At 42.5% G+C, this 18,349-nt stretch overlaps 1 protein-coding gene across 2 annotated transcripts in view; it reads right to left on the bottom strand.

Moving 5' to 3' along the window:
- Positions 1–18,349, bottom strand: part of PTPRB (protein tyrosine phosphatase receptor type B) — a 113,314-nt gene that overhangs the window by 12,315 nt on the left and 82,650 nt on the right. For both annotated transcript variants that reach the window (XM_061206321.1, XM_061206322.1), the window contains 11 exons: positions 12,066–12,172; positions 9,057–9,156; positions 8,136–8,219; positions 8,018–8,035; positions 7,814–7,895; positions 6,176–6,266; positions 5,380–5,456; positions 3,333–3,467; positions 2,143–2,265; positions 1,793–1,956; positions 127–262 (listed from right to left, as the gene is read on the bottom strand). In XM_061206321.1, coding sequence (XP_061062304.1) covers positions 127–262; positions 1,793–1,956; positions 2,143–2,265; positions 3,333–3,467; positions 5,380–5,456; positions 6,176–6,266; positions 7,814–7,895; positions 8,018–8,035; positions 8,136–8,219; positions 9,057–9,156; positions 12,066–12,172 — 1,117 coding nt within the window. The remainder of the gene's footprint in view (positions 1–126; positions 263–1,792; positions 1,957–2,142; positions 2,266–3,332; positions 3,468–5,379; positions 5,457–6,175; positions 6,267–7,813; positions 7,896–8,017; positions 8,036–8,135; positions 8,220–9,056; positions 9,157–12,065; positions 12,173–18,349) is intronic.

The raw sequence follows: 18,349 nt of genomic DNA, 5'->3' as shown, positions 1-18,349 counted from the left end.
TCAATATTCAATTCTCTTTCTTCTCCTAACGAGTCATAGTTCTTTCCCCTTATCAGATTAAAGCCCTGGACATTTTCGAGGAGGGAGACAGACAGGCTGGTCTGTGTCCTTCAGCCGAACTCTTACCTCGGTCTGGACCATGTGAACCCTGTGAAGTCTTAGGTCATGCACTGCTCCATAAATGTCCACAGAATCTTTGGAATCTAATTGCTGGAGGATTCGGTCCAATGCGATGAAGGTTCCAGTCCTACCCACACCGGCACTAGAAGAGAGCGTAAAGAAAGACTGAGCCTTTTTATTAAACTGGCCTTTCTGGACTGCATCCAGAGACTCTAGCACAATCTTTCCTTTCCCTTCCAAGTTAGAGGAGACTACAGGAATACTTCTTTCTCTCAATGTGCTCTCTCAAAGAAATATAACCAAGGCTCTGGCCTTCCATCCTTCCTCCTTCCTTCCTCCATCTTCCCACCCCACCAGAGGTAAGGACTTGCTGTGTATCATTTCCGTGCATGCTTTCATACTCTTCCTATATTCATGTAAATCCACACACAATATATTCTTTTAGTGTGTTTCAAAAATTTACTAAAATGGTAACACGCTTTATGTATTCTTTTGCCAACATTTCTATTGAATATTGTTTTTTGAAATTTGTCTACATTGTTACATGTAGATCTAATTTCTTTTATAGAGTTCATAAACCACCACTAATCCATTCCCTACTGATAGGCAGTGAGATCATTTTTAGTTTTTCTCTATTACAAATTGTGTTGCAGTGAACATCATTGTGCACATGTGTGGGAATTTCTCAAGGGTTGATATCTAGAAGCAGAACTGCTGGATCATAGCAATATGAACACCTTCAGCTCTACCAGGGATTGTCAAATTGCTCCCTAAAATGATGGCATAATGTGGGGATTTTTGACGCACATATTTATAGGATAAAGAAGAACAGTTTTTCAGTGGTATTGGGTGAAAATGCCTGCCATTCTTTAGAAAGCAGGAAGCTCTTGAGAGCCTCACATTCCTATTAAAAGCATCAGGGTTCCAATGACATATAAAAGCAGGGCTCCTAGGGTGCTGGGCAGATTTGGAGAAAATGAGTACATTTGACATTTCTCTTACTGTAGCAATTCCCTGCTCTTTATTTATTAGTGCCATTCAGTTAGGGCTATCAGAGTGTTTCTGCAAACATTAATTAGCTAAACACCAGGCTCCCCAGGGAGAAAGAGAGTGAGACACTGCTTGTTAGCTTGATTTTATGGACGTACAGACTGAAGCTAAGAGAAGTCAAGAGAGAACAGAAATTTAAGAGCAAAACTGGGTTGCCACATATGGCAAGTGCCACTCGACCCGGCAGGAAGTCTAGAGCAGGGATCCTGAAGGCTGGTTAGGGTTTACACAGGAGGAGAGAGAAGGCCATTCCAGGAGTAAGAATGGTAAGAGGCAAGGATGAGTGTGAGCAGTTTCCTCCCCGGCTACAGTGGGAGGGGAGTCTCTGGGAATTTGGACTGGGGGGTGAGACGGGGCCTAATTATGGGGGACCTGGCAGTCACATAAGAACTTTGCATTTGCTATAGTAGGAAAAAGAGCAAGAGGGAGAGAAAGATGGAGAGTGAGGGTGAGAGACAGTGCAAAGGGGTGAGGTTGGGGAGGAGTGGGTGGAAGAAGAACATCCCCTGGGCCTCTGTAGACTGGGTGGGTAGACAGATCCTGCAGCCACTAGATTCTTCAGGCTTACACCCTTATTTATACTCCCGGCTGCCACTCTGTTGGCCCCCGGGGGGTGGAGTACCTGCAGTGCACCGCGGTGGGCCCGGCCCCCGGCGTCCTGTTGATGTAGTCCCTGACAGTTCTCACAAACTGGATCAGGGACTGTGTGGTCTCCGGGACTCCGTGGTCCGGCCACACCGTATAGTGAAAGTGGCGGATGAGTCTGTGGGCATCCAGCTGTTCCTCCTGTAAGAGCAGAGCGACTAATAAGAGGCACGGCCTGAGGCAAACCTTCAGATTTGACAACCATGCCCATGCAGGGGTTCCTATGAGCGAAACTGCAGGAGAAGGAACCAGCGGAAAATAGGATTCACGGGTGTTCTTCATCTGCCCAAGCTGTGTTATTCAACGAAGTCAAACAAACCAACATACGCTGCATATCCGAAACTCCCGGATGGTCCACTCGGGCAGCACGGATTCCGAGAGCATCTGCAGGATGAGGTCCCCATAGTAGAGGGAATCCTGGTCCGCTGGCCAGTAATGGTCACACTTTACCTAGAGGAAGGCGGGCAGAAAAAAAAAGTGAGTCCGGAAACGCACCTCCTCCACGAACCTGTGCTTTCCCTCCTCAAAACGTCTTCCTGAGCTGGAATCCAGGGTGAGGTGCTAAGGCGATTTGACCATCTTTTTTGCACTAACCTGCTCATGGCCAGGGCTGAAGCTGGGCTGCTGCTCCAAGTGAAGGAGAGACACCATTCAAGGAGCAAACCCCCCCAACCCTCGGATTCATTTTCCTTTCAGGCTCAGTGTGCTATGGCTTGAGTTTTTTTTGATTTCCTCAGCATTTCAATTCCACTAGCACATAAGCCATGTCTTACAATTTCTCGGTTTTGTTTGTTTGTTTGTTTTTCTGAAGAAAGATCCAGTTGGGAAGAGGAAGGCATTGTCTCCCTGGCCCTTTTTTGTTTATATTTTGATATCGTTGTCCCAACCTGGATCCAGTGCCATGTGCCATGTGATCTTTGCAAAGTCAGAACATTTAGCCAAGCTCACATTCACAGGTGGAGACAGGCAAAAGAAGACTGTGGACATATCATTAGTGAGCACAGTTACTGGGCACTTCATGTAATCTCTCTTTTTAATCCTCAAAGTAACCATATAAAGTAGAGGATTATAAATGCCAGTACAAGAGGTTTGCTTAGTTTGTCCAGATAACTATTTTACTTTGTTTCTGCAGACACAGCCTAAAATTCACTTCTCCTTCTTTCCTGAAAGTAGGGACAGCGCCAGGGACTCTGCCGGTTTATCTCTTCTCTCCATACAGCGGAGAATGGAGCAGACGAGAGGCCAGGTAATCCTTCTGTGTCATGGGCGCTTCTGATAATCCCAGTTGTCAAATGCAAACATCTTTGACTGAAACTTCAGACCCAGAATCAGAATTGGGCATCACCTGGGTTTACGATAGAGCCTTTTATAACCAAGTGGCTTTAATTCACTAACAGTGTTCTTACATGACCCCTACTTGGCTTTTATGGTCTTTAACTTCTGATGGGGATGGGGAGTAGAATTACACCCAGGTGGAGGAAAGCAAGGTTGGTATGTCAGGAAGACCGTTTACTCACTCGGCCCTTCTCCACACACTGGGTCACCATGACGATGTTGTGAACATTCTGTTCCCACGCCATTTTCCAGAAGTCATCCTTGGTGCCGGGAAGAGGTCCCTGAGTAGCGATGTATTCTCTCCTGAAGTTGTTGCCCTGCAATGAATTTACAATGTGGAGAGTCGGAAACAATGGGCCTCTTCACAACTCTAAACAAAGGGTTAGTTCTGTAGATTAGGTGAGATGGAAGTCTTTGCCAGGGCCCTGACTTGAGAAAAAAAGATACTAACACGCGTCAAGGCTTGGGAGCAGGAAGGACAAAGGCCGGAACACTGAACTATTGTTAAGAGCCAAGTTCTTTTTTATTAGGTCGTGTTTATTCTTAAAGGCAGTGGAGGACTCAGGCAATAATTTAGAAAACACTTCACCCTCAATTATGAGTGTGTGTAAATATATATACCTGTGCGTGCACGCGTGCGTGCGTGTGTGTGTATGGACTCTCTGAGGAACTGACATTGATCAGGCTCTTTCCCTATTTAACATAGAAGAGTTTTAGTCATTTCAGGTACTTGACTTTGGGTTGTTGGTAAGAGATACCATGCAAGGGAAACCTAAGGGAAGAGAACCCACTGTTTATTGAGCATCCACCCTATAACATGCTGTGGGTCAGGATTTTCACAGATCTTATTTAATTGTAACCACAACTCTATGAGCTAGGATATTTTCACCCACACATCCTGCACTCCAGCAACATGGAATTACTTGCAGATCCCAGTAGAAGCTCCTTCTCTCCTTGCCTCTCCTCAGGGCCTCTACACTGTGTCGCCTCTGCCACCCCCATCCCCGCCCCACCCACTGTCTCTCCTCTGGCGAATCCTTATTTGTCCTCCAAGTCTCAGCATGGTGCCTGCTCGGCTGAGCCTTCCTTTATCTTTCTTTCTGCTGGAGGATGTTCTCCCAGAAGCTCCTGCAGCAACCTACAGCCTCTCGCTACTCAGAGAGTGGTCCTCAGACCAGCAGCACAGGCATCATCTGGGAGCCTGTCAGAAATACAGAATCCCAGGTCCCACCCCGGTCCTGCTCAATCAGAAGCTGCATTTTTTTTTTTTTTTTTTTTTTTGGCCGAGACGCGCAGCACATGGGATCTTAGTTCCCCAACCAGGGATCAAACCCGCGCCCCCTGCAGTGGAAGCACAGAGTCTCAACCACTGGACCGCCAGGGAAGTCCCGTCAGAAGCTTCATTTTAACAAGACCCGCAGATGATGTGGATATATGTTAATGTTGGAGAAGCACCATTCTAGCCTGTCAAGGGCATCACCTACCTTGTCATTTCCTGATGCCACAACTCTGCTGGGAGTTCCCTGAGGGTTAGGATTCCATCTGACCCTCTCCTTGTACACAGCTCAGAGTCTGACTTACAGTTAGCACTTTACTATATAGTGTTTATGGAGTGAATGGAGGATTATTTGAGGTAAATATCATCCTCACTTTTTTTGGAAAAGGAAATGGAGGCCCAAAGAATTGACACAACTTGCCCGAGGTCCTAGAGTCAGCAAGGGGCAGAGATGGGATTCAAACAGGGTCTGTCTGACCTTAAAGCTTTTTCCACTGTAGGTGCTGTAGGAAGCTGGTGAAATGCTAGCCAGAATCTGAGCCCAAAGGTTTGACGGAACCTTTGAGTTGTGTCTGTGGTTTTCAAAAATCCAAATAAACTTTGAATCAGCTTCCCTAGCTCGGCAGCCTTAGCCGTGGACGTCCAGCTTCCTCAGGGAGCTCTAAACTTGACTAAGGGCTGCAGAGAGAAAATGACCTTTGAAAATGCCTCCTGGGCTCATTATAATCATATGTGACTATAGCCATTTTGAAAACTGGGCCTTAGCAGTGATTGAATAGGACAGCCTGCGTTTTACGGCAATCAGACATGATCTTTTTTTTTTTTTTTCTCTAAAACTGACATGTTTCCAGACCTAAGAACGGTGGGAGCGTGTTGGAGGAGAGTTGTCTCCAGCATAGCCACCCGTCAAAGCTTCATCCCAGTTACTATGGCCCCGTGGTTGGTTCACTTACAGGGATGTAGCTGGCATTAATATAGTCAGAGCACGGGTCATCATCCACATTGGACAGCTTCACTCGAGAGGCATCGTCTGCAAGGAAATTTATTGACAGAGATTTGTCAGTGAGTCACGGTGATTCTCCTACTGTTTACAGAATGCTTGGTATTTGATGTGCGTTAGCTCTGACCCCCATGACAGCCCCATAAGGGAGGTATTCTCATCTCCATTTTGAGGATGAGGCTTAGACAGGATCACTAACTTGCCTCTGGTTGCACAGGTGGCCCAGAAACACACAAGCAGATGAGCCAAATGCTCTCTGAAGCCCCCTCTGTGCTTTCCTTTGTAATACCATATCATTTGCCGGATGGAGTGGCCCGCTCCCTTTCACTGCTAGAATGAATACAATCCAGAAAAACTACCTTCTATTGCTTCACCTAATTGGGTAAGGATAACATATAAATATATATACATATATAAATAAACAAATAAACAAACAAACAAATAAATATATATATAATTGCTAACTAGAGACTTTAAGTAAACCCAGCTTGGCCCTTATTGTTAACCCTGTTACTGCTCTTAGGCCTCTAAGGAGAAGCATTAGGACCACATGGTGAAATGTCAACAGCATAAGAGGCCTCTCAGAGCCAGAATGCAATAACATACAAGTCATTTCTTTTTAAAGACTTTTCAGAGCCTCTGATCTCCCATATCCAGCTATACCATATTGCTTTGCCCCATTTTACTCGTGGAAAAGAGAAAAAATGGCTAGAGGAAGACAGTATTACAAATTTCAACACAAAACTTACAGGGCAATATATTGTTGTATCGATTTTTCCCTCTATTCTCTGGCAAGAGTGCAATGTCACATGATTGGTTTCGACCCACGTCTTTTAGGTCCTGTTAGGTCAAAAATAAGTTTGCAGGTGAAGAATGTGAGATAGAAAAGGGCAAATCAGACAGTCCCTGAGATACATAATAATATAATCATATGTTACACTAGCTGCATTTGTGGAATGTCTCCTATTCGACCACTGTGCATCAGCTCTGATCCCCACGAGAGCCCCACAGGAGGTAGTCTCATCTCCATTTTACAGATGAGGCTCAGACAGGATAATTCACTTGCCCCAGGTCACACAGGTGGCAAAGCTGGGAACTGAATCCAAAGCCTGGGCACTTTTCACCAAACCACATTGTCTCCCAGGCAAGCAAAAGGCCAGCTTAAATAACTGACAGCAATCTGTATAAAACAAACACATGAAAGGATGCTCAACATCACTAATCATTAGAGAAATGCAAATCAAAACCACAGTGAGGTTTTACCTCACACCGGTCAGAATTGGCCATCATCAAAAAATCTACAAACAATAAATGCTGGAGAGGGTGTGAAGAAAAGGGAACCTCCTGCACTGTTGGTGGGAATTGATACAGCCACTATGGAGAACAGTATGGAGGTTCCTTAAAAAACTAAAAATAGAACTACCATATGACCCAGCAATCCCACTACTGGGCATATACCCTGAGAAAACCATAATTCAAAAAGAGACATGTACCACAATGTTCATTGCAGCACTATTTACAATAGCCAGGACATCGAAGCATCCTAAGTGTCCATCGACAGATGAATGAATAAAGAAGACATGGCACATATATACAATGGAATATTACTCGGCCATAAAAAGAAATGAAATTGAGTTATTTGTAGTGAGGTGGATGGACCTAGAGTCTGTCATACAGAGTGAAGTAAGTCAGAAAGAGAAAAACAAATACCGTATGCTAACACATATATATGGAATCTAAAAAAAAAATGGTTCTGATGAACCTAGGGGCAGGACAGGAATAAAGATGCAGACATACAGAATGGAGTTGAGGACACGGGGAGGGGGAAGGGTAAGCTGGGACGAAGTGAGAGAGTAGCACTGACATATATACACTACCAAATGTAAAATAGATAGCTAGTGGGAAGCAGCTGCATAGCACAGGGAGATCAGCTCGGTGCTTTGTGTCCACCTAGAGGGGTGGGATAGGGAGGGTGGGAGGGAGGCACAAGAGGGAGGGGATATGGGGATAGATGTATACATATAACTGATTCACTTTGTTATACAGCAGAAACTAACACAACATTGTAAAGCAATTATACTCCAATAAAGATGTTAAAAAAAAAAAATGACAGCATTGGTTTCCATTTGAAGTTTGTCAATTCTTTCTTACCATCTGGTCTGGGTAGCGCTTTGTCTGCTGTACTATTCTGGAGATCAAAATGGCCTCTGAGACTAGGTGGTATATTGTGCAGGGAATGGATTCAGGCACAAAAGAACGCTCAGCTGAGACCCTAAGTGCCATCCTAACTCCTGAGCCCAATCAGCCTGTGATTCCACAGTGAAGGCTTGGAGGGAAATTCTGCTAAGGACCAGGGGTGCTAAAGCATCATTGCCTCTGAGTTGTACCTCGTATTCCTTGGATAGAAGGTAGTTGGAGTCGGCCTGCAGCTTCATGAAGTGTCCTTCAAACTGATTTACTTTTATTGGGCTATAGTTAAAAATATAATAAAAAGAAAAGAAAATTACTGAAGAACAGGGAAAATGCCATGCCCAGCCCCAGTTACATTTCAAAAGCAGATAATACAGTAACTAATGAGTTCTCTCTCTTACCAAGAAGTCTTCCGGTTACTGTGAAGAAAAGCCAAAAGGAGAAAGATCTCATTAGCAAATCTCATGTAATACAGTCAACTCATCTTTCAACAAATGAAGTGAAGGAAAACGTGCTCACCCTTTTTGGCCCAGGTTCAAGTGGACAGACAGTGGTCGATCCCGACGAATGCTCAGGCGGGCAGAGGGCCTTTCTCGACCATGGCTGAAACACAAGGGAGAGGACTTATATTCTGATTATGAAATAATTTAAACAAATTTCTCCATTTATGGTAAGGCTGTGCATGTTTGTGCAAATATGGATTTTTCAGTACATGTATATTTTACACTCAGCCAACATCCCTTTGAGGGAGGGAAAAGGGAGGAAGAACATAAAGAAGAAATAGATTTTTCCCACTCAGAAACCATCCTGCAATAGCTGAAGACTTGTCTTCTGGTTTTTGGCTACAGGTCATAATCACTTCCCACACTCTCAATAAAGCTTTCTATAAACACACACACACACAGAGTAAACCTTAGAGGCAAGACACGACTGCAAGAGAGAGGACATGCCAAAGAAAAGAAATTCCCTAAGAAAAGAGGGCATGGCATTGGGGCCACATGCTGTTTAGTTCTTTTTGGTCCCTTCTTAAGTTAGCATGGCAGATATGAGCCACAAAATGGAGATGTCAACCATACTTTTCAGCATATTTCAGAAAAGTATTCGGGCACACAATTTGCAGACATCTCTGTCTTCGTGAGGTAACTGAACCACACACACGATTTTTTTTTCCTGTGCCAAAGGAGCTATTTCACATCCAAATGAGGCTACAGATGGCCCCTCAGTCATTTGGTAAGGGCAAGACTCAGCAGTGGTATGTAGAGAGGCTGAAAAAAGTGAGTCATGGTTTTAGAGTTTGATTCTTGTTTTTCTGAAGAAACAAAGGTGATTTAACCTGGAGAAATTAAATGATTTTCCCTCCTGACTTTTCAGGCTAAAGAGCATTTTCAGTTGCATCTTTAAAATTGTGGACCCAATTGCCAAAGGGATCTTTGTACTCACCTGGCTTTCTGTCTGCAGATTAATAAGGCAACAACAGCTACCAGCATGCCAATTAAGAACAGACCAGCACTCACACCTTCAATAACTCCAAACAAAGGCTCTACAATAATCCAGAGGGCAACAACAAACCCAGGTGGGAAAATTAGTGTTAAAGAACCAGTAAGATAGCTATTGGAACCCTATCTCCCTAGGAATGTTATTACAGAAGGATTCAAACGATGCCCACATTAAGGCATTTACTATCTAAAGGCTAAGCAGTATGCAGCTGAAAAGATGAAACATTGGCTACTACCATGTAACAGCAGCTTGGTCATTATACTTTTGAAGTCAATGGTGTTCACCTTATAAAGGAATTTGGGACTTCATCTATGCTTGTATGTAAAGCTTTGGGGCACTTGAGATAAAGGCCAGCAGTTCGCCACCAAGGTAAATATGCTATTTAACTTGTATGAAACGTGTTTTACAGCATCTGGGACACTGGCAAATCCAGTGAACTGCTCAGAATTATTTTAATGAAATTCCATTTTTATTATCTGGTTCGATACTGCCACTGGGAGTTTATGAACAGGTAGCCCATTTTAAAAACAGTTTATTGAAATATAATTCACATGTCATACTATTCACCAATTTAAACTGCACAATTCAATCAATTATTTTACATTCAATTTTATAACATTTTCATCACCCCCTTAAAAGAATCCCCAATGCCCCTTAGCAGTCATTCTTCATTCCCTCTCTCTAGACCCTGGCAACCACTAATCTACTTTGTCTTCATAGATTTGCCTGTTCTGGACAATAAATTGAGTAATAAATATGTGCTTTGTTTGTGATTGGCTTCTTTCACTTAGCCATGTTTTCAAGGTTCATCCATGTTGTGGCATGTATCAGTATTTCATTCCTTTTTATGCTGAATAATATTCCACTGTGTGGATATATCACATTTTGTTTATCCATTCAGCCATTGATGGACATTTGGGTTATTTCTATTTTTTTGGTTATTATGAATAAAGCTGCTATGAATCTCCATATACAAGTTTTTATTTTCATTTCTCTTGGGTATACACTTAGGAGTGGAATTGCTGGGTTAGAGGGTAACTCTAGGTTATTAAACCTTTTGAGAAATTGCAAAACTGTTTTCCAAAGAAGTTACACCATTTTATTGATACATTCTACAAGCAATGTATAAGGGTTCAGATTTCTCCAAATCCTTACTAACACTTGTTATTGTCTTTTTGATGATAGCCATTGTAGTGGGTGTGAAGTAGTATTTTATTGTGGTTATGATTTGCATTTCCCTAATGTCTAATGATGTTGAGCATCTTTCCATGTGCTTATTGGACATTTATGTATTGTCTTTGGCGAAATGTCTATTCACATCCTTTACCCGTTTTTAAATTGTGTTGTTTGTCTTTTTATTATTGAGTTGTAAGTGTTCTGCATATTCTGGATACTTGACCTTTATCAGATATATGATTTGCAAATAGTTTCTCCCATTCTGTGGGTTGTCTTTTCACTTTCTTTACGGTGTCCTTTGAAGCACAAGAGTTTTAAATTTTAATTAAGTCCCATTTATCTAGTTTGTTGTTGTTGTTGCTTGTGCTTTTGGTATCATAGCTAAGAAACCATTTCCTAACTCAAGGTCACAAAAATTTACTCCTATGTTTTCTTTTAAATGTTTGATCATTTTAGCTCTTACATTTAGGTCTGTGGAGTAGTCCATTTTTGAAGTTGCATTTTAAGCCCTTGTATTTGTTTATTCAATGTGCTTTTCAAGACTTACTTACCAAATCAACACAGTCATCTTTCTTTTACTGTGGTTAATATTCTTTTTTTGGATATATGTTTACTATCTTCCTTTATTGGACTACATACAATTTTTGTTGTATAACAATAATTTAAATAGGGAAGAATTGTGTTTACAAATCCCTTACTTAACATTAAATTATAAGCAAACACATCTAAATCCTCCTGTGTTCTGATCCCTTTTTGGTTTGAAAAGTGGGATATTATCCCTATATTTGGCATAAATAGATGGGAGTGTTTGTGAGGCTGAGTCATCTTTTGTCATACAGCATGAGAGGCTGTTTCAGCTGTAAAGAAGAACTTCCTGAGACCACGTAGTGTGCAAGGCTGGGTACAGGGAAAGGCTGGAAAGATGATGTTATCAAAGAACAATGTGCTAAACAATAAAGCTATTCTCAGCATGTTGGAAATATTCTGAATCCGAGCAGTGCAGAGGTTAAGAGGTCAGGCAGAAAGTGCCAGAATTGCAGCTCTGCTATCTTGGGCAAGTTACATAAACTCTTGGTACCTCAAATCCTCACCTTTAAAATGGGGATGATAATAGGATCTACCTCAAAAGGTTGTAGTGAGGATCAGGTATATTCTAAGCACAATGCTTAAAACTGCTGCTCCACAGGGTGAAAAGTAAAATTAGCGACTATTATTACTCAGGCTTTCCCTCTAACATAAATTTATGTAAAGCCAAGTTAACATTTTTTATCATGTAAAAGCAACGTATAATAAACAAAAGGAAAAAAGTCACCTGTAATCCCACTACTTTGAGATATTCATCATTAATACTTTGGTGTTTTTTCCTTCTAGTCTTTTTTTTCTATGCATTTCTATGTATATATTTCATATACACATTCCCACTAATGACTTGAAAGCCTTTTGTACCTACTTCTGTTTTGGCCTGTGCAAGCTCTTGATTTGAATGTTTTTCATCCACTGTTTTTTAAAAAAATTCATTTTTAATAGGAAAAGAATCTGGTATTTCTTTCTACCTTCTTTACAAGATTAATCCTCTTTCAGTCCATTCTGCTACAGAAGTTGTGAAATTCCTCTAGTCCACATCAATCCATGATCATATAAAGATTAAAATCCAAGCAAAAATAAATGTTCCCCTTACCACCATCAGCCAAGTCCCCAGATCTCCCCACTAGAGGCTCTTGTAGGTGACATGGTGTTTGGCAGACTATGTAAAGTCGATGGAAAGGTTAGCCTTACCTGACTCAGTGGTGATGGGCAAAGAGAAAAATGTGTCTGAATAGAGTGGCTTTGTGAATTCCTTCAGGTCCTCATCAAATAGCTGGGTAAAAGCCCGAATGCTGATTCTGAAAAGAAAACCAATTTATTTAAGTACAAATTAGTGACTCACCACAGTAGGGTCAAGGAGAAACAGGGTGGTCACCTGGTCAATATGTATGTAGGGTAGGGTATGAATTATGAAATCAGATAGCCCTGGGTTTGTGCATTCATGCATTCATTCATTTATTCATCAAATATTTATTGAGCCCCTACTGTGTGCCGGTACCTGTCCAGGAGCTGGATATACTGCAAAGAATAAGTCCCTATCATCTCGAGGTTTACACTCTTGAATGTAAAACTAAGCTTAGTAGGCTGAAGTTATAGCGCGATATGGGAACAAAAAATCACTTTCTAACATCTAGAGTATGAGCTGCCTCATAGGTAGTCAGCTTCCAGTCATTGAAGGTGTTTAAGCAGAGACTGGAGAACCAGCTCTCAGGGAATCTGTAGAACAGCAGCCCTGCACTAAGTTATAGATTGGCGTGGGTGACCTCTTCAGTCCGTTCTATCCTGAAGATTCCCAGACTATAGGTTTACTGAGAGTATGAGGATCGGTTTATATGGGAAAACTTTTTCTAGGGTTAATTTAAATTGTATGAAAAGTAATGGACGACTCTTTTTTCCTTAAAAAAAATCTAGATTTGCTCAACCCAAAAGTATCTGGGCACATCCTGTAATAATGCTGAAGTAGTACCAACATTAGTACCAGCCAGGACAAATTGTTCTGACCTTTTGCCCTCTCCTTCTCACTCATGCCCAGGTCCAAGTATAATCTCCTCAACATCTTCAAGATGATACTGATCAACCACATCTATAATTTCCATCTCTAAAAGAAACCTTCCAAGTCAAAAGTTGTACTTCCAGGAATAACAGACTGTTGATGGAGGTATTGTGCAATGTCCCCAAAGGGTAACAAGCAGTCAACGCGTGTTAAGTGGGAGGGGAGGAGTTGGTGTGTGTTGCTAATGCCTTATACCTTTGGACATTGAAAGGAGTCTCTCCCATGAAAAGAGTTTCTTTTACAACCCTCAGAATGGGAGAAAATATTTGCAAACGAAGGAACTGTCAAAGGATTAATCTCCAAAATATACAAGCAGCTCATGCAGCTCAATATCAAAAAAACAAACAACCCAATCCAAACATGGGCAGAAGACCTAAATAGACATTTCTCCAGAGAAGACATACAGATTGCCAACAAACACATGAAAGGATGCTCAACTTCATTAATCATTAGAGAAATGCAAATCAAAACTACAATGCGGTATCACCTCACACCAGTCAGAATGGCCATCAACAAAAAACCTACAAACAGTAAATGCTGGAGAGGGTGTGGAGAAAAGGGAACACTCTTGCACTGTTGGTGGGAATGTAAATTGATACAGCCACTGTATCAGTGTATCTCCACCAGTGTGGAGAACAGTATGGAGGTTCCTTAAAAAACTAAAAATAGAACTACCATACAACCCAGCAATCCACTACTGGGCATATACCCTGAGAAAACCATAATTCAAAAAGAGTCATGTACCACAATGTTCATTGCAGCACTATTTACAATAGCCAGGACGTGGAAGCAACCTAAGTGTCCATCGACAGATGAATGGATAAAGAAGATGTGGCACATATATACAATGGAATATTACTCAGCCATAAAAAGAAACGAAATTGAGTTATTTGTAGTGAGGTGGATGGACCTAGAGACTGTCCTACAGAGTGAAGTAAGTCAGAAAGAGACAAACAAATACCGTATGCTAACACATATATATGGAACCTAAAAAAAAAAAAAAAAAAAAGGTTCTGAAGAACCTAGGGGCAGGACAGGAGTAAAGACACAGACATAGAGAATGGACTTGAGTACACGGGGAGGGGGAAGGGTAAGCTGGGACTAAGTGAGAGAGTGGCATGGACATATATACACTACCAAATGTAAAATAGCTAGTGGGAAGCATCCGCATAGCACAGGGAGATCAGCTCGGTGCTTTGTGTCCACCTAGAGGGGTGGGATAGGGAGGGTGGGAGGGAGACGCAAGAGGGAGGAGATATGGGGATGTATGTATATGTATAGCTGATTCACTTTGTTATGCAGCAGAATCTAACACACCATTGTAAAGCCATTATACTCCAATAAAGATGTTAAAAAAAAAGTTTCATTTATTTGTATAGTGATTTGTAAGTGTGAAGAACTTTTATAAATATGATTCTGTTTGACCATCTCCAACCTCTCCAATATAAGAAGGTTATGATATTATTTCAGAGATTTGGAACCTGAAGCTTGGGGAGATTCCATTTCTCACTCAAGATCATAGAGAAAGCTGGTAAAAGAAAACCAAACTCAGTACTTTCTGACTCGTAGTCCAAATCGCTTTCTCTCATTTCCTCTTGGCTTAATTTTGGTTTAACAGCAGTGACTTCTGTTGGAGGGGTGGCAAAAAAGGGCCTGGGCTAGGAAGCATAGGGTTTGAGGTCTAGCTCTCACTGTCACTGATTAGGTGAATGGGTCCCAAAGTTCTTTATGCCTCAGTTTTCTCATCTGTGAAAATAAAAGCATTGGGTATAACAATCTTGACAGGTTCTGCTCTGGAATTCTGGGATTCACAGGTGCAAATGCAAAATACAAAATGGATCCAGATGAATAAGGGCCTTTAGGAACCCTGGAAGGAGATAATGACTTACTGTAGGCTTGGCTTAAAGCTAGCAGGTCCACAGGAACTCTGCCCTTAAACCCTTCCAGTAATGGACTCCACAACCACATTTCCTAGCCCAGCAATTAGCACCTATTCAGAATCCTGTCCCATCCTATCTTCCTGCTTTTGTCTTCCCCACTACCCCTCTACATGACCCCCACTTTCAAATGGGAGTATTTGCTCTTCTCTAAACAATCTGTGTATTTCTGCCTCTGTACTGTGACTGTTCCCTGCACCTTGAATCTCCTCTTGCCTCAATCTCCATAGTTTCAAATTCTTCCCTACTTTTCCGCGCCCAGCCAAAATGATACCTCCTTCAAGAAGACTTTTGAAACTTCATAGCATTTATTTACCTATACCCCTCTTATGTCCTTCAACATTTCTGCCCCTATTTTACAGAAATGTCTTCTGTATATGTATATAAGATTATTTTAATCAACTGATATCTGATAGTAAGTTTTTCAACTTTAAATGTGTCCAGAATCAGAATTCTATAGCAGAAAGTTACAGATCATGTGGTTCAATTTCCTTCATTTGAGGAAAATGAGGTCAAGAGAAGCTGATACCTGATCGTGGTCACATTGCTATTCTATTTAGAATAGAAACAAAACCAGATCAGCACTTCCCCAACCTCCAAACTGCTTCTCACCCATCATGATCCGCCTGTTCTCTTCCCATATGGAACAACGCTAATTATATATCCGGATAGTAGGAACCCAACAATGAACGGAAACACATTATATACTCGTTGACATAATACACTTGCATATCAGCTAAACCTAGCATTTCTCATTTCTTTTCCATCCTAATTTTTCTTTTTCCATGTTTCTTCCTGTCTACCTATTCTCTCTGAAAAAAAAGATGCCTGAGAGCATTGAGGGTCACCATGGTGATTATCGTCGTGAGACAGGCAGAATTCTGCCTACACAGAGCCTGGGTTCAGCAGCTACCACACGGGGGGTCACTTAGCATGCGGTTCTCTGTGCTCGTATCAAGCATTATCTGCCTGGCCTGCTGTTCACAGGAGTGAACGAAATGTGGAGAAATAGACGAAAGCTGTGTCCTAGAAAACAAATTAGTACGGCAGGAGTTGATTAAGCTATAATAAGAATGTGTAACTCTTCATAGAGCATCTTGGCTCATTCCCTTATTTGTTCATAAACATTTAATGGCGTCTCTTTTGTGCCCGGTACTTGCCATATTGTTCTGTGACCGATGTCATGTCTGTCTCCCCTATTAGACTGTGAGCTCTTGAAGCCTAGTGAAGAGGGTAGGCTATTAAACAAAGGGCTAAAAACCACTGCTAACTGGAGGATTAGAGGGGTGTAGAGACTGTGTGCTGTGGAAATGGAGCTGAGGGCCCAACTGCCCAGCTGTGGGTTAATAGGGGTGGCGCCGGCTAGTTGCAGGTTGAGCTGGCTTTTAAAGTGTATGAAGCAATTCACCAGTCAGACAGGAGAGTGGAGGGCATCCCAAATAGAGTGAAAAGAATGTGCAAAGGCTCAGGGGTCTAAGAGAGCCATGTCAGATTTAAGGGAACTCAGAGGAATAGGGCAAAGCAAAAGGGCAGAGTGTACTTGGGGCAAATGGTGGGAGACAAAGCTGGCGGGGCAGGCAGGAGGGAGGAGGCGGGGGCTTTGTGTGCCCTGCTCTGGAATCTTCACTTGCTCCTGGAAATGAATGGGAACCACTGGAAGACCTTAATCTAGAAGGGACATGACTAGGTTTGATCTGTCATCTACATGACTCCTCAGGACAGTCCTGTGATGTTTTGCAGATGAGGAAAGTGAGAATTAGAGAACTGAAATGCTATCTACAAGGTTACACAGCTGAAAAGTGGCAGTGCTGGAACTTGAATGCAGGGCCTCTTCCTAGGACCTTGGCTGCTGTTACGGACAGGAAGGGGTGTGCTGGGAGACTGGGGGCCTGGTCCACACATGAACTCTCTCTAGCTTCTTGTTCTCTTTTTTTTTTTTAAAGATTGATTGATTGATTGATTGATTGCTATGTTGGGTCTTCGTTTCTGTGCAAGGGCTTTCTCTAGTTGTGGCAAGCGGGGGCCACTCTTCATCGCGGCGCACGGGCCTCTCACTATCGTGGCCTCTCTTGTTGCAGAGCACGGGGTCCAGGCACGCAGGCTCAGTAGTTGTGGCTCACGGGCCCAGTTGCTCCGCGGCATGTGGGATCTTCCCAGACCAGGGCGCAAACCCGTGTGCCCTGCATTAGCAGGCAGATTCTCAACCACTGCGCCACCAGGGAAGCCCCTGTTCTCTTTCTTAAACGTAGTAATGAGTCATCTTCTCTCCTTCTCTTTCAAAAAGCAAACAAGAAAACAAACAAAAACAGCCTCAACTTTCCAACCCACAAAGAGAAAATAGCCCTTAGGAGACTTTTCCTCAAATTTCCTGGAGCCCAAGTGACCAAGGAGCTGAGGCATCTCTTGATTCTAATAGGAACTAAAGGATCCTGGCGTTCTGATCTCTTTTATATTTCTCCTTTGCTCTGTCTGAGATCTCATCTCCTTCAGGTAGGCTCATGTGGCCTCTTCCTCAAGCAAACATCACTAATAAGTTTGTGTGTGTTTACTTTGGAGGTGCCAACCTTGGCTGTGTGGCAATAGCACTTTTGTGGTGAGTTCTGGGCAGAGGTAGTTCTGCAGAGTTCCTGCTCAAAGTGAGTCCTCTGTTTTAGGGAAACTGTTGGCCTGCCTTTGTTGATGCAAGGGAGGGGCTAAGAATGGCATGATGCCGTGTCATTGTCTCCTTTTGGAGCTGGCAGAAAAGTTTCTGCTGAAATTCAGGGGTGATATTCAAAGTATGCAAGAGTTAATAAGACCTGGACACTGTCCAACCAGAATGGACACTGGCCCATAGAGAACCTGACTGACTGCCATACTGGCTGGATATCAGCTCTGCCAACACCCAACAGAGAAGGCACATCCTCTGCAGAAGTACTAACCTTGGATGCCTGTGGCCTTATATCCAAGATGGCAGCCTAGGTTCTCTATCTCTTGGGGATCCTGGTTTGGGGGGCTGTGTATACTTACACCTGCTTTCGGGAGCATAGTGTAGATGAAGGGCACAGACCATTCCTACAGATGGAAGGGCCTGTTGGCTGTAGCAGTGCTCCCTGGGGCCAAACCAAATAGCTGCTCCTTTTCATCTGCCATCTTACTGGGAGGAAAGGGTGCTTCCACTCATTCAGGGGCCTTTCCCTTCAAGGATTCTATCTGGACCAAAGAGCACTTTCATCTTGTTACGCCTTAGAAGGTAAATTCCAGTCCTCACTAAAAGTGGAAGATAAGACCTCATATTTCTTGAGTCTCCCTGAACTCAATCTTTCTATTTGGACATTTTCACAATTGTTAACATGGTAAGTAAATTGTCTGATTCATACTAGAGAAGTTTTAGGAGAAAGGACAATCTATTAAGAACCTTCAATTCTTCACATAATGAATTGGAGCTTTTGCACAACGCGAAGGCCTTCTTTACACATTACCTGTGAATGCAGGCAGGAACACAA

This window comes from Eubalaena glacialis, chromosome 11 (assembly GCF_028564815.1).
Source record: "Eubalaena glacialis isolate mEubGla1 chromosome 11, mEubGla1.1.hap2.+ XY, whole genome shotgun sequence".
NCBI classification, from domain to species: Eukaryota; Metazoa; Chordata; class Mammalia; order Artiodactyla; family Balaenidae; genus Eubalaena; species Eubalaena glacialis.
The sequence above is the reverse complement of the archived record's forward strand: the minus strand, read 5'-3'. Positions and strand labels throughout refer to the sequence as shown.